Below are 19005 nucleotides of genomic sequence, written 5' to 3' on the forward strand. Positions count from 1 at the left end.
TCGGTGAAGCCTTGGATCCAACTGGAAAAAAAGAGTAAAAAAAAAATAATTTATTCACATCTCAATGGTCTGGACTACGCTCCACGAAACTGTAACGTAAATGGGCAATATATAAATTGCCAATTGATTGTGGCAAAGACATCATAGACAATCATCGATCGCTCTCTGTTGATTTTGATCTACATTTGTAGTCCAGAGCGCAGTCTTTTTTATTAGCAACTCTTTCTCTTTCTCTCTCTCTTTTTTTCTTCACTTTCCCCTCTCTCTACTCTTTCTATTGATTGATTCTCACACTCACAAATATGGCTGTTCCTGATACATCTTCGGCTTCTTCAAAATATTATCCAAGATTCACACTCTCTGCAGAATGTCGGCGTCCAGCTCCTGATGCACCTCTGACAGACCAACAAATCTCAGCTCTTAATACTCTCCGCACTCAAATTCATACTGCGGTCGCAAAAACAGAGGCTCAACGTCGATGGGCCGATGACCGTTGTCTTTTACGGTATCTCAAAGCCAGGCGTTGGAATATTAATGATACTAAACAAGCTATTCAGGATTCGATCCAATGGCGTGAGGATTTCAAACCTGATATACCTGATAAAGAAAGTCTTTGGGTTGAGGTAAAGATTAAAAAATAAAAATCACTTAATGTCCATGTCAACATGTCAACGTGCAATTGCATTTGGAATCAGACGAATGAAACAAAGGAACAAAGGAACAAAGGAATCTACGCAATTATTTCTCACGGAACCAATGTTTTGGGTTGTAAAAACGTGGAAAGAAAAGATGAGCACAGACAGAAACGGTAAACAACTGAACACAGGTTTTTTTGTACATAATCAACAATTCAACTGGGCAACAATTCAACTGGGCAACAAGACAACATCGGATCTTATGGAGGAAAGAAGACTAGAAGTAGTGAAATCCTTCCACTCGAATCTCGAATCGTGCAAAATCTTTTTTCTTTCTGCTTGCATATCATGCTATGCGCATAATGCTGACTGATCCTCCCCGAATCTTTTTTTTTTTTTTTTTTTTTTTTTTTGTTATTGTTGCTGTAACAATCCTAGACTGAACCTGGCAAGTTATATGTTTCTGGATTTGACATGGAATCACGTCCTTTACTCTACATGAAGCCACGGTTAGAAAATACGACGGCCTCGATTCGACAGATCCGTCATGTGGTTTTTCATCTCGAGACAGCGATTGCTTTGATGCCGGAGGGTGTTCAGAACCTCTGTATCATCATTGACTTTGCAGGATCATCCATGACCAAGAATCCCGGCGTCGGGATTGCGCGTGAGATTATTCATGTCCTCGGAAGCCATTACCCAGAGCGTCTAGGCAAGGCCTATATTATCAATGGTAAGATATGTGAATAGAAAAAAAAAAAAAGAAAAAAAAAAAAAAAAAAAATAAGAGAACGAACAGCTAATCAATCAATCGTTTGCTTCTTATAGCCCCATGGTTCTTCTTCCCATTCTACAAGTTGATCTCACCCTTCATTGACCCTGTCACTAAAGCCAAGATTAATTTTGTGGATATGAAAAAGCAAAAGCCTAAATCGACTGTGATCTCGACTCCATCCTCTGCCACTGCATCTGAAACAGATCTATCTTCAACTACAACATCCACTAAAACATCCCCGTTCAAGAAAATCTCATCAGTGTCTCATCCCACTTCATCATCGTCCTCGTCTTCGTCGGTCTCTGATAATGTCAATCTGCTGGATGTAATCCCTGAAGATATGCTTGAGCAAGCTTTCGGGGGTTCATCAAGCTATGAATACAATCAGGAGATCTATTGGAATGAAGCCTCCAGGGTCTTGGCTGAGGCTAGAAGCAATCTTGAGCAAGGAGCCCCTGTCGCTGCAATTGCCCCTGATACTAAGCCTAATACAGATTCATAAGACCTTCATAAATGATAGAAGGCTAGAGGGCTAGAGGGCTAGAGGGCTAGAGGGCTCCCAAATCCAAATACTTTTATTCAATTCATATTCATAGATTCAACAAAAACATAAAGAAATACGATATACATGATATTATTTTATTGAAGATTAGTTACTACAGATTGAATAAAGATGATTATAAAACAGATTAATAGCCCCATAAGGAAAAGAAAAAAAAAAGAGGTATTTTTCTTAGACATCCCTACGCTTGCTGTTATCCTCAGCCAATTCTTCTTCATCTTCACTACGATCGTCTACCACGCCACCTTTGGTGGCAAACATCTTGTAGACAATCCTGAAGATGGACCAAAGCCAAAAGAACATGAGTGATTGTAGTGTAAACAACAGGACAATGACAACGCGATGCGTCAATTGAGAGTAGTACTCGCTACCATAAACAATCCACGCGTAGATAATGTGTCCATACAAGAAATGGCGGGTGTAAATCCAAATGATCATGAAACACGCAAAGATGGGGTCACAGATACTGTCAGGCATTTCAATGTACTTGAAACATTTTCCAAACGATAGCACAATATCTGCCAGATCCATCGATACGAACACTGCAGTACCAAACGTTGTCACATTCAATGCCAATGAGAAAGTAATCAAGCTCACTGTGACAATATGGTGGCTAAGACATGAGAGAAGAGGAATCATAACAGGAACAATAGGTTAGGAAAGTTACACTTGTAGCCAAGAACAAAGAATAGACAATTCAACAATGACATCATTGCTTATCACACTAACCAGACAGTTGCCAAAAAGTCTTTACGAGGTGCTTCAATAAAGAGGACAAACATTTGTTGGAGCCAGAACGCAAATTGGAGGTAATAATAGTACTTTGTGATGACAGGCAAGGCTGTGAGTGGATAGTCGTGAAAGAATTGGTCTGAATGAAACCAAACAAACCAGTTGTTCCATGTCGGAGTCAATTGGATACAGTACTAACACAAGTTCAACAAGTGGGGACGTTAATTCCTGATAAGCATTCATTTCATAAGGACTGATTGATTAACCCAAAATTTGAAATTTAAAGAGGTTCAAAGGAACAAAGAAGCTCTTTCAAGTGAAAAGATCCTTTCTTTCTTTCTTTTTTTTCTTCCTTCCTGTCCTCCCATTAATCTATCTATTCAAAGCTTGTCATCTTTTCTCCTTCTGATGAAAAATGATTTGATATTGATCGAACGCTCAAGGTATGTTGGATGTTTGTGTATGGTATGAGAAATGCGTGTCTCTTTTTGTGTCACGAACTGCGCTGTCTTGTATTTTGCTCTCACAAAGAGGTACATATTGCGTTGTTTTAGCTGTCTCCCTTTGAAATTGGATTTTTTTTTTTTTGAAGCTTCAACTAGGCTTAATAAATAACCTTCTTTTTTTTTTTTTTTTTTTTTTTTCTGTTTTACGGCTGTTGTTTCTTACCATGCCAAGGACCCAACTGCAAGAGTAATAGATACAGATCCATCCTTGCTCTGCAAATCGAACCACAGATCGCTCACTGTTAGCGCCGAGATTTCGAGCCATGGGCGTCAAGATATAAGTCATGACCGAGGCCCTTAAAAATGTGAATGCTGCCACCCAGAAGATTACAAAATATGTATCGTTCCACGATTTTTCGTAAGTGGCTGTTATGGCATCATATTCCTGGAAGAACAAAAACTTCTTTGCAAAAGAGGTCGGAAACAAGACATAGATACTCATGATGGTGAGGATGAAGAACAGAGGGCCATCTAGTAGATTGTTTTATGTCCAAAGGACAAAAAAGTAATAGGGTTAATAAAAATAAATAAAGGAGTGTCAAAATGGCGGCAAAAAAAACCCCAGGGGTTGCGGATAAATGAATAAAACCTGCTCTTCCTGAAAAGGGTTTCATTTGTTTACAACTGTCAATGCTATTTCAAGCAAAAGCAAATACGTTACCAATCTGGTGTCTGTCTAATGTTCCCAAGAACCCCTTTCTGCGTTGTTGCTGGCCATATTGCTGTTGTTGGGTGAACAGTCCTGCTGAGTTACTAGAAGCTTGCTTCTCAGTCGATGCGAGTACATGAGCACTGCCATGAGGCTGTCTCAATGAGGAGGCCGCCATGAGTAAAAAAAAAAAAAAAAAAAAAGAGTCTAACAAGGGACACAGAGACGAGAACGAGAGAGAGATAGGAGCAATTGAAGCGGTAGTGAACGAGAATAAGAAAAAAGGAAGAGAAAGAAAGAAAGAGAGAGAGAGAAAGATAAAAGGTGAATGTCCATTTTTCAAATACTCCAGAAAAGACGCTTTTATACTAGACTTGATCCTCTTTCTTACCTGTCTTATGGTAAATGATGCAGAGAGATGAAAAGCACAACTAGTATAAATACCATTCCATGCAACCATGCAATCTGGTTCTATTTGTATTCCTTGAAATCATGCCATGTAAAAAAAAAAAAAAAAAAAAAAAAAAATCATGCCATGTGTTTTGCTCTCTTCAATGATCAAATATTATTTTGTTTTCAGGCAGATCTATTTTGCGAAAGATTGATGCGCAACATGCAGTCGTTATGCACATGTTTATATTTTTTGAACCCTGAAAGCAAAGACAAATAAAAGAAATGACAGAACTTGGATGACTAAAGACCATTGTAGGTCAATCAACATTTACTTCCTAAAAGCGAACGCCTGAATACTCACTTTCATAGGCGATCAACGGCTTTCAATTCGCTTTTTACTTTTTCTTTGTTCATCCCAAAATGTGACAAGAAGTTATCGACATTGATCACAAGATACAGATTATAATTATGCTACAGAAACAAGATATATTAATGCTATTTTGCCTTATTACATCCTTCGGAGGGCTATACTATGATGATACTAACGAGCTAACGAGCAGCAAAATTATGAAAATGATGTATAAAAAGTGAAGTTTGGGGAATATTGTGCGCTAGAGAGGAACTAAACGCACATCTCAGTGTATTTTTTTGTATGCAAGCATTGGCTTTTTTAAAGCTCAGACTTTTGGGGCTTCTCCTCGATAGCACCAGGAACAGAGGACTCGGTCTCATTCTCCATGTTGTTGTTGCCAAACTGGTCCTGATGAAGATCGACATGCTTCATGAAGATCGTAGAGAAACAGGCAAATACTGCCAAGCTCATAGAGATGATCGACATTAACATCTGGGAGTCACCCCAAGCCCGGATAACCTGTCCCTTGGTGGTAGGATCCAAAGTAGGGATGTAGAGAATGGGGGAGTCCATAGCCAACCTCTCATCATAAGGGCCAGTTACATACTGGCGCAACTTGCCGGGCAAATACTGGGTCCAGACACCTCCAGCTAAGGCACCTCCGAAAGCGCTTCCGAAAGATCCCAAAATTTGAGTCACACCAATGAGGATAGCAATGTCTTTCCTATCAACCGCACCTGTGACAGCGACAGAACTGGCAATATTGGCCATACCACCAGCAGCACCGACAAGAGTCTGAGAGATGACGACAAAGGCATCCGAAGAAGTAGGCAGGCGAGCGGGGATCATGAGGCCGATACCGATCGTGTGTACAACAATGCCAACCCAGACAAAAGGACGGATGGTGTTGAAGCGTCTCATGGCAAGGGAGGTCAACAGCTGGAAGACCAGATAGGCTACTTGATAACCACGTTCGAGCAACAGGGCTTGACCATAGGTACGATCACGTGAAATCATTAGGTAATAGGTATAGTATTGCCAGTTCATCGCGGCCATGACAGTCATAAAGAAGTTGACGACAAGACCTCCAAAGCAAGTAGGGTTAGCCCAGATACGCATGGGCATAATGGGCCTGTTTGTATACTTGATCTCCCAGAAAGCCAAAAGCGCCAAACAAATAACACCACTTATGAACATGCCCAGAATCTTGCCGTTTTTCCAGTTACCCTCAAAGGATTGGGCCAAAATCATGGGCAAAAGAGTCAGAGACATTCCAGCAGTGATCAAGATAGCTCCAATTACATCGTACTCGTGCAACAACCAAAGAATCGAGCGGCGCTTAACGCTTTGGCCTTTGCGCTCAACTTTCTTTTGCAAATACCAAAGAGGAGTCAAGATGGCAATAGCTCCAATGGCAGAAAGAACACCAATGATGACATAAACCATACGCCAGTTCTTATCAGGAGCGGTCAAAGGGTCAGTCAATGGTTGAGTTGTGAAGATGTTTATGGCAGAGGGCAAGTCCCAAAGAGCAAAGACAATACCACGATTCATAAGAAGAGTGGTATCGGCAATCAAAACCTGTGTCAAAGTCAGCATACCGGTCGAACCAATTCCGTACGCGATCTGACCTAGAGCGTACTGCAGGAATGCTACAGAAGTGCCCTGAATTGTGTATCCGATCAAATAAAAGATCATGGCAACAGTCAAGGCCTGAGCACGACCTACAACATCCGAAACCTTGGTATAGAAGGGAACCAGAGCAGCAGACAAAATTTGAAGGATCGTGGGGAGGATACTGATACGCGACGACTCCTCAAAACGGGCAACAATAGCTCCCTGGCAGTTGTACATTAAGTTGACCTCAAAGGAGTAAATGAAGGCCTGAATCAACACTCTGCAGGCAAAATAAATAAATAAATAAATAATAATAATAATAATAATAATAATAAATAAAAAAAACAAAAATAAAAAAGTTCGGATACAGAGCTTTCTGTTAGAAATCAAGGCTCCGAGTATGATAGCAGGCAAATAGAAGTTCTGTATAAAAAGGTCACTGAAATAGCTCAGGAGACAGGCATGAAAAATATGAATGGAGTGGCTTACCCAGAAACAAGAAATAAGTATTCTTTGCGGCTGAAGAGGGAGCGATCCAGAATCTTTGAAATAGTGGCATCGCGTCCGTCTGGTTGCTGGTCCACGTTGTTTTGGAAATGAGGTTCCTCTCCCTTTAACTCTGAGTTAGTAGAGTTCATGATGGAGAGATGAATAGTATGAACGTAAAAGCGTAAGGTTGTGCGTGAGTGCTCTTGCGAAGACTAAAGAAAGATAGCTCGATCACGAACAAGAGCGTTTCGGTGAAAGAGAGGATGATGTGGAGAGTAGAAAGGTGGAACCAAGGGACTCTTTGAAGTGGAGTGAAGAGGCAAAGGAGAAAAAAAAAAGAAAAAGAAAAAGAAAAAAAAGAAGGAGAAAGAAAGAGGAAAATCACATATGAGAGAGGTACTTTTATAGATGCTAATGCTTAATGTGGGAGTTTAATGGCGGCTCTTGAGTTAGAGGAGAGTAATAGGAAAATAAAGCCCGATTCTATTCCGCATCTGGCTTTAGTATACCCTTCAAGAGTGGCTTAAAGTTGACTTGTTATCTGATAGAAAGAAAAAAAAAAAAAAAAAAAAAAAAGTCCAGACCATTGGCGGTTTTTTTATCAGATGCAACCTATACAATTATTAGAAAAGTATATATATATCATAAATCCATGTTGACAAAACGTAAGTGACACCGAATGCTGAAACTGATCTTAAAAAAAAAAAAAAAACTGAGCTACAACAGAAGGAACATTATTGATTCTTTCCATGGTATCCTCGCTAAAGAATTTGATGTACGCTTCAGAAGTAAGTGTTATAATGTATATGTATATATTAGAAAATGAATAAACCCTGCGACGGGACTTTGAGCGAGAGTGAAAACGGATGATGGAAGGATGAGAAGGTTTCCATTAACTGAAAATAAAAATAAAAATAAAAAAAAAAAAGCTTTTCAACTCTCAAAAGACTTAGCCCGAATGCGGCAAGAACCTGCATGGCTTGCTTCGGGTAGAGCAGGGAGTATAACGCACTGCAGTTCACTTGTGTATGTCATAGACACATCTCCACCCTTTGGATGGATGTTTTGTTTCTCAGTCTGAGTTATCAGATGCAATGAACTTTAAAAAATTTTCGCGCCCACGCCGTTTTCAGTGAACCTTATCTGATAAACAATTTATTAATTTTGTATCCGCTCACTCACTAACCCAAACTAATAAAAAGGGCAGTGTATAAAATAACAAATCATGACTTATCTGATCCTTTCTCTTGCCGATGTTAGCTCTGGACTACGAGCGCTGATAAATGAACTGAATGAGAGGACACTAGTACAAAAAAAAAGAGGGAAGAGGAAGAAGAAAAGAACATCGTTGTTTAATTTTTTAATCTTTATTCATGTTGATGCTTTCGCAATTATGATCTATCTTTCTATGAACACACGAACCAAAAAAAAAAAAAAAAGGTTCGATCTGTCGCTTTTCGATCGGGCACTTGCTCGTGAGGGTACAGCGATCGACTAGAAACAAAAAAGAAGAATCTTGGTTGATTTAGCGGCTCAGCTGAACTGTTCCTTTTAAACAAAACGCATTCATGATTACCATTAATTTTAAAAATGGCAAGCCAATGCTTTACAAAAAGATTGGGCTAGAACGAGATCAGGCCTAGCTTCCGACTCATTTGATCGACCTCACTCATGGATCCGTAACAATAAATCCTCTCCTACTATCCACTAGCCGAGTGTAGAGCCCAGGTGAAAGAAAGGCTTTCAGGCGCCTCTGCATGCTGGGCCATCTCTTTTTTGTTAGACTATCTCTCATCCCTTGCTTGCATGTTTGTTATTTTGTTTCTTTGTTTTGCTTGCATTATATATATATATATATTTATACATGTATATGTTTGTGTGGATTTTTTATTACGTTACAAATGTAACAGAATCATGTTAGTCAATGCTATTTGTTCCATGCCACTGTTTCAGTGACGAAAGCTATCCATCTAACAGTTGATGCCAGCCTACCCTAAATCGAGTTGAGTTCGCTGCTCAAGCAATTGGCAAGGGTAAGCTGGTCCTGTAAAAACAACCTGAACATCTAATGGTTACATTTCATCTTGGTCACACACAGATAAACATCCACGCGGGGGATGTATTTGCCTTCCGTCATTCTGTCATGTGTACATGGCATGTATATATATATATATATACTTTTGTTGACACTCTGTTCGACTATGAAAATAAACAAACCTAAAAAGTTAAATGCCTTCCAGTCTCAACCTGTCATTGGGCCACTGTAAACAAATGTCCGTAGAAGAGTCACTGAACAACTAACAAACAATGTCCTGGGCCCCTCAGTAGGTGTTACATGGTTAAAGTTTTGCTTGAGCCAAAACACCATAACAACATCTCTTTTTTTTGTGTTCAAAAATATTTGGTCTTTCAAATGAACTCGGAAAAAAAAGAGAAGGAAAGGAGGCTCCACACAGCCGTAGTTCTATTAGTGGAGGTTTCTTAATAGTCGCGAGTTTGGCAGTTTACAAATTCTCCATTGTTTTTGGTAATCGGCTGTTGCGATGAAGCTAACATGAACAAGATGAGAGATTCTTTAGTAAAACCATTATAGGATTATATAACACTAGCTAACTCAACTTCACTCGATTTACAGAGTGACAGAAAAAATACAATTGGGTATCACGTCTTCAAGAGGCTCCAACAATAACAAAACGCCCAATCAGACCAAAATCTCATTCCGAGTATGGGACAGCCCGCCTGTATAATTCAAAAAATGGGTACAGCGATCATTTGAGACGCTTCATGCGTAGCCTCAACTTTAATGATGACCCTGTAACCACCTTGATTCTCCTTTCAAGGAGTGCGATTAACAGCACACTTTATAACGTTGCTTCCCTCCTGTTCTTGGTATAAACTATACAAATTCCGTCTGACCAGAATGGAAAGGAAGCAGCTTTTTAATCGACCGCCTCCTTTTTTTTTTTGCACGGAGTGCATTCTTCTTCCAGACCGAACTCCTGTTGATTCCTTTTCCTGCGGGTGTGTGTAGAGTATATGATGAAATGGATGGGGTCATCCTGTACCGACGCTTTTTTTTTTTTACATTTTTACAGCTATATTGAAGCTTTAATTGACAGACGCTTATTTATTTTCTCATTTTCTTTTCCTCGAGAACGATTCACTAATTTTACAATTTCATTAACAGAGATTTTGAAGATGTCACTTATCGCGTTCCGACGACGATTCTTAGTCCTTTTAGTGCCGCTTATCAATTTTATCTTTCTTGCACTTTTTATCTTCTCACCATCTTCACTCCCGACGCTGTCCAAAGATCTCGCTTTCCGAGCATATCATAAATTATCATCCCCAATCTCATTGACAGATGATGGCCCCGAGTTTGAACATATCCGCTCTAACTCAGCAAGTCTTCAAAGTAGCGACGATATACTCACTAGATCAAGCGACCCTTCTGTAAATGCTGGCCATGTTGATACTGAAATAAATGCAGCTGGATTGATGTCAGGTAGCAATAGCGCTGGATCAGGATACAGATACCTCCTAGAGCAACGCAAGCTTGTTGAAGGAATTGAGTTGAAACCTTTACCAGATCATCTTATCACATCCTATCGACCTGGGTACTTAGACCTAGCCCTATCATCCCTTGGCAAGCAAGAGCAGGGACAGCCGAAAGAAAAGCTTCAGGCGCCAAAGGACAATGATATAGACATGGACCCAAACACAAAGTATCTTACCTTCTTGCCGCATTCAGGGTTTCATAACCAAAGGACAGAACTCGAAAATGCATTATTATTGGCAAGGCTTTTGAACAGGACACTGATCTTACCCAAAGTTTACCTAGGCCCTCCAATGCCATGGTTGACATTCCGACAATTGCATGCACGGTTGCTTTATCAGACCAAGATTGGGCTAGAGCATTGTCGTGCGATCATTGAGGGTCAAAAAGAAAAAGAACATGATGAGGCCGTTTTAAATGAGCAGAAACAACCTCAACAGCCACAGTACGCTTTAGAACAGGAGGAGTACCACCCAGGTACGAAGCCATTGTTTGATCAGTATCATCATCACGCACAGCAATTGGGGTACAATGAGGTTTCCGCTCGGATAGAACAGGTAGCGGCCATCGATCCTTCCCTTTCACCAGTTACAAGCACTAAAGACGGTAGTCTGTCCAGCTCTGGAAGCGAAGGCCCCGTAGCATTGAATGATCCGGACAATAGTAGCGAGGACACACCGAATATGAAGGGGGTTGTCTTGGTAAACGAAGTCAAAGACAATGTAATGCAGGATACAGCTTCTCAATTCGATACAACAGTAATGGTTGATAGTGAAGGAGCGAATGATAGAGATGAGAACGACAAGAGGCCATCTTTCTTGGATGAAGGCCAATTTGACCAGGAAAACGCAAGACTGATAACCGAAAATGAAGAAAAGGATGGTGAAAGAAAGCATGCTATCAATGGGCTACAACATGGCCAAGCGCCAGGGAACAAGCAAAAAATGAGTGAAAGCGAGAATGCTGAAGAGGACAGCATGGAACAGCTAAAAGCCTCAATTGATTATACTTTTGGTCAAAGTATCTCAAGTCACAAGGAGGATAGTACGTCAGAAGAGAAAGAACCTAATTTAGGCTGGACGACAACCGGGAAGGAGGCATATCGAGCCGATAAAATGGATAATGACCTTGATGATTACGATGATTACGACAGCTTCGTTGGCATTCCGGTAGATACTAGTGATGGCCTGGAAGACGATGAAGACCCGGCTGATAAGGTCGAGGATGAGCTTGATTGGAGGTCCAAATATTTTCCCTCACGCCAACAACAACCTCATCTACAGAGGCGCGGCAGGGGTTGGGATCGAATGTTGGCTCGAAGAACAATGGGTGGCCCCAATGCGGCTTCATTATCCCTTTACGCGCCAGCGATAAAACGGAGCTATCCAAACCAGATGAAGGACGAGCGATCATTATCATACGCTGATCAAGGGATACCACAAGCCCAGGTTCGAGACCCTTTTCAGGATAATACATCAAAGCTTGATAAGCGGCAAAGGCAACTTCTTGGTCAAGAAGAACAGCAACAACAGCTTAAAAGCGCATCGAGGCCTCAAATGCAACAGAAATCGGTAATCATCGACCCCATACCGATACAACAGCTGCCAATCGAAACAGCACCACGATCCGAACTACAGCGGCACAGCGTAAAGTGGGAGCCACTACCTGCGGCATGCTTGCAATACGAGTCATGGACCATGACAGATTGGGATTTATTCTTTGATCTAAATCCGCTTCGCCGTTATGTCCGTATTTTGACTCGTGACTCTATGGCAATGACCTACCTCGCAGCTCGATTCAATCTCACAATACCCACGGAGGAAGTAACGAACATGCCCAAGTGTGATGGAGCCAGCTCTACTGAACGTAATGCATGCCCAGGATCTATTAAAGTGGAGACTCCAGGACCTTTGGATAACGGGCAAGAGAAAGAAAGCGATAGCAGCACTGGAGGCAATGTTAGTAATAAAGACTCGGATTCTGAAGGAGATTCAGATAGCGACGAAGCTACGGGGGATACCGATGGGGATGCAGGAGAGGAAGAGGAAGAAGAAGAGGACGAAAAGAGAAAAGTTCCATTACTCCGCTCCATAGGAGATATTTTAATATTTGATGATACAAGTCTCTATGACTATCGGTTTACAGAAAATCCAATGGCAAATGAATCCATTAGAACGAGACCCAAGTTCAGACAGGAGTTCACGATCGAGTGGCTGAAGGGTCGACCGGAACGGTTGATTCACCTGGGCTCAATCTTCGGTACAGGGCGTATTAGTATCGATTCTTTGGAGAGCAAAGCCTGGTTGTTGATGATTCGGGATCATTTGATTCTCCAAACAGATATTTTACAAACCACCAGTCAAAAAATTGTCAACAGAATAACCGGAAGGCTGGAGCAAAACCTAAAGAAGCAGCAACAGCAACAGCGACCAATTTCTTCATCATCTCACTCAGCATCTTTTTTGGATTCTATGGAAGTTGGCTTTGTAGGGGTTCATGTCCGAATGTCTGATGGTCATTTTTCATTGGCAGCGCGCGACACGATTGAAAATATCCGCCAAGAGCTTATGTGGCAGATGGGAATCGAGGACAACGATGATCTTGATAATCAAGACTATGGTAACACGTTTTTGACCGAGGATACAAAGGTGCAAGACAGATTAACGATTGAACAATGTCGAGCTTTGGCCCTCAACCACCACCGGAAATTACAAAATCAGCTCAGGCAACAGCAGCAGTGGCAGCAACAGCAACCTGCTCAACCCCCTCCATATCCGATCCATTACCACGAACAACAACAGGACCAACGTGCTTTTACTCCATCGGAAGCAACCCCCTCTGACAAAAACTTGCTCTCTAACTCCCCTTCGGTCAGGAAACTACGTCGTTCCAATGGTCGGTTCACGCCCATCTACCTGGCGACGGATGCTCACCAGCCACGAGCAAACCCAATTTTCAACAGGCTATTCAGGACATTCGATTGTGTCTTTTCACTAGATGACTTCTCAGAGGATCTGGAGGTCTTGCACCAGTTCCGGAATCCTGAAGATGGGACATTGATGGCCAATTTTTTGATTCCGATGGTAGATGCAATGGTGGTGGCGAAATCCGCTGCATTCTTTGGGACTCCCGCAAGCACGTTCTCCAATTATATCCAGAGACAGCTTCGACCAGCGTACACAGGTTTATATGATTGAAAAAGGGCAAACGACACGAAAGAAGAAGATTGCATGTCTCGCTCAATTGTTGACGTCTCTCCTCTGTGTGTCATCAATGGTACTTGAGGTTCCGAAAATACATTAATAAAATAAATATATAGTGTACGATGCACATACTAGCCTTTACATTTGTTCTTTGGTGCGGTAGAAGTAAGTGAAGGCAGATGTGATGGGGCAGGAGGAGGTTGCTCGGTAACTCGGTCAATGAACGCAAGGACGTCTACTGTCGCTTTAGTGTTTCATCGTAGCATTAAATGCAAGCAAGTTTATTCAGACATTACATTTAGTCCAGAAACCGTCTCATGCTACCCAATGCTAGTAACAAAGAAGCCCATCGTGCGAGCATGGGCCGACCAAAGGCCGTACCTTTCATCACCAATGGGTGCTTGGGGCGCTTGGAAGTGACGCTTGAGACTGGGGTCATGATCATTGAATGGGAACAAAAGCTGAGGACTCAGAGTCCGCTTATGTGCTTGCCATCAAATGTTCATCCCAACACTGCAAACATGCACGAACATGTTGAATTCCTTGACGCATCCTAGTTTGTATTCCTACAGTTACCTCTCGTTTATTGAGCATGCACATACAGATCCGCTATGGAGGTGATCCTATCATGGGAATCGAAAGTGCAAGGTATTATCCGCCCATTATCAATGAATATGAAGCGACTTCGTCTTGTTGCTTATATATGCATATGAGTGATATGTCTCACCACTCAGCTAGTACTCTCAGCTACCCGATCACCGAGGTCACCCTCGTGAATGCCAGAGGTGAGTTCATCACATACTCGAAGGATCTGATCCCGCAGTTGAGCACCATCTACACTGTGACACTCCGAGTTGAGCTTATGAATACTCGTCTACAGATGAATGCTCGTCTACAGATGCAAAACTCGAGCCCCACAGCGGTTTCCTTCGTGGGGGAGTCTGATACTGGATGGTCCTTCGAGCTGATTTGAGTTTTATTTTTATTGATCATTCAAGCATTTTATGCGACTTGGATCAAAGAATGGGAACGCACAGACCAGCCCGCAGAAAAAGCAAATTTAAATCGTACTCCCCTAATTGATAACCCTGTCTTCTCGACCTCTTTTGTGGAAATGCCAGATGCTTTGTATTTCGAGTTTGAAGATGGAAAGACCACTAAATTGAGCGTCAATTGTGCATTCAAATCCGATAAGAGTTTCAATAATACAATCAAGCTTTCCTTGATTGAGAGAGTAAATGCAATGTAGATGTTTATAAAGACAAATGGCGTTATATGTATATGGAGAGGTCTTCACAGCAAGTACACTGGAACGTATGGAGATGTTTTTTTATCAAGCCATTTGGCAAAATCGTGTCGCCTACATTGAGGAGGATCCTGAGGTCACCTAGTGCATTGCATACTCAATGTCATGGGGTCATCAATCACTCCTGGTTTTGAACACTGTTCCATGAAGCACTAGGTTGATAAATTTAACACAAAGTATGCCGGAATTTTTTTTTTGTCATAATTAGGCCACACTTGCCAAAGCTTTAGGAGAAGGTCTTGGGAGTATGGAAAACGTCTCGGACAGTTCAATCATGTCCGCCAGACGCAAGCTCCTATGACATGCTCCTTTATACCTTGCAAATATGATTATGTGGTCCCTTCAAGTATTTTCGTGAATAGGGCTTCTTCCTCTTCAACAAAAAAATATTCATGCAAAAATTTGTATTCTCGGTTTTATTCGGTGTTCTTCTTCTTTCCTGACATAAAATTCTACTTTTCATCGACCCAATTCTAAGTATCCAGAAAAAAATGAAAATAAAAAGGCATCACATGCACTTGTTAGTAAGAAAAAAAAAGAAAAAAGAAAAATCTTGAGGTTTATCTTGTAAAGGTATCCTAAGGTACAAAAAACTCACTAAGAATTAGGTAGACATAATCTAGTTAGTTAAATTTGAACTTGAAAGATGAAAGTGAAAGGGAGGATTGAAGATTCGCGTTGCTTACCATTTTCACGGCGCACTTGGTCCTCTTCTTCTGGCGTAAAGTCGTTCGTGATATTGAAGGTCTTTCGAATTTCTTCTGGCGTTTTTGCTAATTTATTTTTAGTCGGGAGATGAGTTAGCATAACATATCCATACAATATGAAGACTAATTGAAACAATGGGTACCTTTGATCATGTTAGCGACAGTTTTGCAAGTCAAGTCCAAGAGTGGTTTAATATCAAGGTAGTTGGCAGCCTACAAAATATGAAAAGACGAGCCCATTTAAGAAAAATAGCTCTTCATGCTCCTCATCATTTTCATCAGTTTGCAAATAATAATAATAATAATAAAGTTGTTGTTACCAAAATCAGTTCATAAAGTGTCCCTTGGTCAACTTTACAATATTCAAGATCCCATTCCCCAATATCTGCTGCAGCATCATCATTAGCGCTTTGAAAGTTGGGGTTATTGCGATGATGTGTGCAATACTCGATTACTTTTGTAAGAATCGGTCCTGAGACATTGGGCAAGGGTATAGCTAATATGAACAGATATAATCAAGAAAGAGAAAAGTTGAAGACGCCATTCCTCTTTTAATAACATATCGGTCAATCCAGTATTTACTAGTCCTTAACGATCAAAAGTCAGCATGTTACAGCGTTTGTTTTTGTCTTCTCTTTGTTTGTTACCTTGCCCAATTTCACCAATGTCCTCGAGCATGCATTTCAAAAGCATGCTCTTATCTGCAATGTCGCGGTCGATTAAAAACTCTGTGCCTTCAGAGGATGTGAGCAAGATCTGTGAATGTGATGATGATGACATTATTATTGCTACTTTTCGGTGAGTAGAGGGATAGAGGAATGTATGGTAAGGACATGTTGGCTTCTCTGGCTTTCTTTATGATCACAGTCACATGAAAAAAAGGGTTTGTTCCTGTCCACCACTTTCTCAGGGCGAAGTCTCAAAACTTTCATGCTGTGGAACTGTCATCTTGATATCAACTGATGCATTGAGGTAAAAGAAGGGAGAGAGAGGAATAACGCGTTGAATTTATTCATTCGTAAAGCTCCATTTTCATTTCAAGCATTCTGTTAAACATTTTAATCCAAAGAATGAAACCCTTTTTTTAGTCAGTTCAACACGCGAAGATCTGCGTCTGTGTTCACTCGATCCGCTGTCACATGGTCGGCTATTTTCACATCCGCTGGACCGATCACTTTTTTTTATCTTTTTTACGGTTCGGTCAATTGAAAGTTCTTTACACACTTTCCTTTGCAACATTGTTCATTTCTTTGTTTCTAACTCTTCTCATTCCATTATGCCAGAGTACTCGTTCGAGACTATTAAAGTCACATTCCCATCTCCTTTTGTCGCTCATGTTGAGCTCAACCGTCCAAAGAAGTTAAATGCTATCAATGGAGCCATGTGGGCGGATATTCGCTCTGTCTTTGATACTCTCCGTGACGACCCCGATGTCCGTGCCATTGTCCTTTCTGGGTCTGGTCGAGGCTTCACCAGTGGACTCGACTGTATGACACCTGTTGTTTGTGCTTCTGTGTCTAATAATTTGGAGTTGGTGTTCTCATATGCTAATATTTCTTTCTAATTTTGATAAAATTAAACCAGTATTCTCTCTTGAGCTCCCCACTGTCGAAGGCGATCCCTCACGTACTGCGTTCAAAATTCGTCCATATGTCAAGGTATAGCCAAGCACTAGGCCGATATAGCCTGCTCTCCCAGAGTAGTAGAATGTGGAGACTTTCTGGATCCGAAATTAATCATTATACTTTCTTTTTTTTTTTTTTTTTTTTTTTTTTTCTCGTAATGCTGGAATATTCAGTCACTTCAAGATAGTTTGAGTGCAATTGAGCGTTGCGATAAGGCTGTAGTTGCTGCTATTCATGGCCCTTGCATTGGTGGTGGTATTGATATCACCACGGCCTGCGATATCCGCTATGCTTCTAAGGATGCATTTTTCTCAGTGAAGGTAAGTTCCGTGAATTTGAAATGCACATATTATACTTATTACTAAGTTTTCTTGGGCTCCGATATGTAACCTGTTGTTCCAATTGCTAATTGATACTATAGGAAGTTGATATCGGCCTGGCAGCCGATGTTGGAACTCTCCAGCGTCTGCCCAAGGTAGTCGGCAATAACAGCTGGGTCCGTGAGCTCTGCTTGACTGGACGCAAGTAAGTTATTTGTTGAATTGGTCGGAGCATCTCTATTGATCGATCATAATTGGCTCCATAATAGACAAGTCTTTAATTGATCGAACGTCATCTGGTATACATTCATTAGCTTTGATGCAAAGGAAGCTCTTGAATATGGTTTCATCTCTAAGCTGTTCCCAGAACCCGCCAATGTTTTGGAAGAAGCTTTAGCTACTGCCAAGTTCATTGCCGAAAAATCGCCTGTTGCTGCGATAGGTACAAAGTAAGTCGAAATAAAACAAAACAAAACAAAAAGTCCTGGTTCTGGATAACCTGCATAGTATCATTCACAGCACTTGGAATATAAATATTAACGCTATTTCATTTGTAGGCATCTATTGAACTATTCACGCGACCATACTGTTCAAGAGGGACTGGATTACACCGCGGCATGGAACATGGTTATGTTGACTACACCTGTACGTGTTCTTTTCAAAGTATAACGTGTCAATTGTTGACAAAATAGGCATTTGGACTAACTTTATGTTTCTATTTCAATACTCTATCTCTTTCTCCACATTTTCAGGATCTCCCTGAAGCAGCTGCAGCAAACATGCAGAAGAAGAAGGCAACCTTTGCAAAATTGTAAACAGGCACTGGAGGAAAAAAGAAAGCACTGTTGCATTGCATATAAAATGAAATAAAGTAAAATACTGTTTCGGTCCAACAGCCAGTTAGGACGAGTATGAACGGGCCATGCCTTGAAACGCGTGTGCCAATTTTTTGTTATTGTCTAATTATTTTTCTGGATGTGCACAAGATTGATCGAGCATCTTGAACAAGTTGAAGGATGTCAAATGATGATGCTTGATGAATAAAAATAAGGAGTTTTTCCTGTGCCTTTTGAGCATCCGTTCTTTTTTTTTTTTTTTTTTTTTTTTCTCTGTGACGTGGCATAGAATTGGAACGTACAAAAAAAGTTCATGTCCATCTCTATTTTCATTCCACTCAGTACTCATCCATTCTTTACTCTCTTTTTGTCCTCCTTCAAGTTCTCTTTTTTATATTACCTTTATTCCTCATCTTATTCCCTGACTCCTCTTCCTCTTGCGCAAGAGGTTGCTCTTTGTCGCGTTCAAGTCATTTACTCTCCATCGCTTCTAGTATCTTGTCTAGTGTAAGGTGATCCTCGTCTTCATGCATGCAATTTTATTATTTTATTTTTTTTCCCTAACTGATTCTCTCTTAAAAGAAAGAAAAAAGATTGTGTGGTTTTGCATCATCATTCCTTCCTTCCATGCGGATGCGATTTGCTCATCTTTCAGACTGCATAGTAGACATTTTTCTTCTTTTTAAAAAATTTACATCGACATACTGAAAAAACGCGTTCATGCTCGTTGACACACGCGTCT

General features: G+C 40.9%; 7 protein-coding genes across 7 annotated transcripts; 4 read left to right on the forward strand and 3 right to left on the reverse strand.

Moving 5' to 3' along the window:
- The first annotated feature begins 155 nt into the window (after nucleotides 1-155).
- BCR41DRAFT_354339 (CRAL-TRIO domain-containing protein) lies at nucleotides 156-2133 on the forward strand. Its single transcript, XM_022024299.1, has 3 exons — nucleotides 156-623; nucleotides 1074-1368; nucleotides 1464-2133. The coding sequence occupies exons 1-3, from the start codon at nucleotides 303-305 to the stop codon at nucleotides 1910-1912; spliced, it is 1065 nt and encodes a 354-aa protein (XP_021881060.1). The 5' UTR covers nucleotides 156-302; the 3' UTR covers nucleotides 1913-2133.
- On the reverse strand, nucleotides 2062-4050 carry BCR41DRAFT_354341 (TLC domain-domain-containing protein). Its single transcript, XM_022024300.1, has 4 exons — nucleotides 3872-4050; nucleotides 3374-3681; nucleotides 2702-2898; nucleotides 2062-2585 (listed from the first exon to the last, which is right to left on the reverse strand). The coding sequence occupies exons 1-4, from the start codon at nucleotides 4035-4037 to the stop codon at nucleotides 2144-2146; spliced, it is 1113 nt and encodes a 370-aa protein (XP_021881061.1). The 5' UTR covers nucleotides 4038-4050; the 3' UTR covers nucleotides 2062-2143.
- Nucleotides 4051-4644: 594 nt separating this feature from the next.
- BCR41DRAFT_354344 (major facilitator superfamily domain-containing protein) lies at nucleotides 4645-7114 on the reverse strand. Its single transcript, XM_022024301.1, has 2 exons — nucleotides 6711-7114; nucleotides 4645-6501 (listed from the first exon to the last, which is right to left on the reverse strand). The coding sequence occupies exons 1-2, from the start codon at nucleotides 6857-6859 to the stop codon at nucleotides 4923-4925; spliced, it is 1728 nt and encodes a 575-aa protein (XP_021881062.1). The 5' UTR covers nucleotides 6860-7114; the 3' UTR covers nucleotides 4645-4922.
- A 3304-nt stretch (nucleotides 7115-10418) lies between these two features.
- BCR41DRAFT_406918 (hypothetical protein) lies at nucleotides 10419-13471 on the forward strand (the record flags this gene model as incomplete). The annotated part of the gene is made up of 5 exons (XM_022029398.1): nucleotides 10419-10676; nucleotides 11925-12106; nucleotides 12389-12624; nucleotides 12721-12835; nucleotides 12926-13471. The coding sequence occupies 5 exons, from the start codon at nucleotides 10419-10421 to the stop codon at nucleotides 13461-13463; spliced, it is 1329 nt and encodes a 442-aa protein (XP_021881063.1). The 3' UTR covers nucleotides 13464-13471.
- A 315-nt stretch (nucleotides 13472-13786) lies between these two features.
- BCR41DRAFT_396654 (hypothetical protein) lies at nucleotides 13787-14442 on the forward strand (the record flags this gene model as incomplete). The annotated part of the gene is made up of 2 exons (XM_022028828.1): nucleotides 13787-13943; nucleotides 14042-14442. 2 exons carry the CDS (start codon nucleotides 13787-13789, stop codon nucleotides 14440-14442), a joined length of 558 nt encoding a protein of 185 aa, XP_021881064.1.
- Nucleotides 14443-15172: 730 nt separating this feature from the next.
- Nucleotides 15173-16537, reverse strand: BCR41DRAFT_323128 (E3 ubiquitin ligase complex SCF subunit sconC). The gene is made up of 5 exons (XM_022021501.1): nucleotides 16130-16537; nucleotides 15803-15978; nucleotides 15626-15695; nucleotides 15463-15548; nucleotides 15173-15248 (listed from the first exon to the last, which is right to left on the reverse strand). The coding sequence occupies exons 1-5, from the start codon at nucleotides 16260-16262 to the stop codon at nucleotides 15228-15230; spliced, it is 486 nt and encodes a 161-aa protein (XP_021881065.1). The 5' UTR covers nucleotides 16263-16537; the 3' UTR covers nucleotides 15173-15227.
- Nucleotides 16538-16682: 145 nt separating this feature from the next.
- On the forward strand, nucleotides 16683-18337 carry BCR41DRAFT_354348 (ClpP/crotonase-like domain-containing protein). Its single transcript, XM_022024302.1, has 7 exons — nucleotides 16683-16969; nucleotides 17067-17140; nucleotides 17281-17427; nucleotides 17529-17632; nucleotides 17742-17876; nucleotides 17985-18072; nucleotides 18180-18337. The coding sequence occupies exons 1-7, from the start codon at nucleotides 16759-16761 to the stop codon at nucleotides 18240-18242; spliced, it is 822 nt and encodes a 273-aa protein (XP_021881066.1). The 5' UTR covers nucleotides 16683-16758; the 3' UTR covers nucleotides 18243-18337.
- The last annotated feature ends 668 nt before the right edge of the window (nucleotides 18338-19005 follow it).

Source organism: Lobosporangium transversale (assembly GCF_002105155.1).
Source record: "Lobosporangium transversale strain NRRL 3116 chromosome Unknown BCR41scaffold_20, whole genome shotgun sequence".
Lineage (NCBI taxonomy): Eukaryota > Fungi > Mortierellomycota > Mortierellomycetes > Mortierellales > Mortierellaceae > Lobosporangium > Lobosporangium transversale.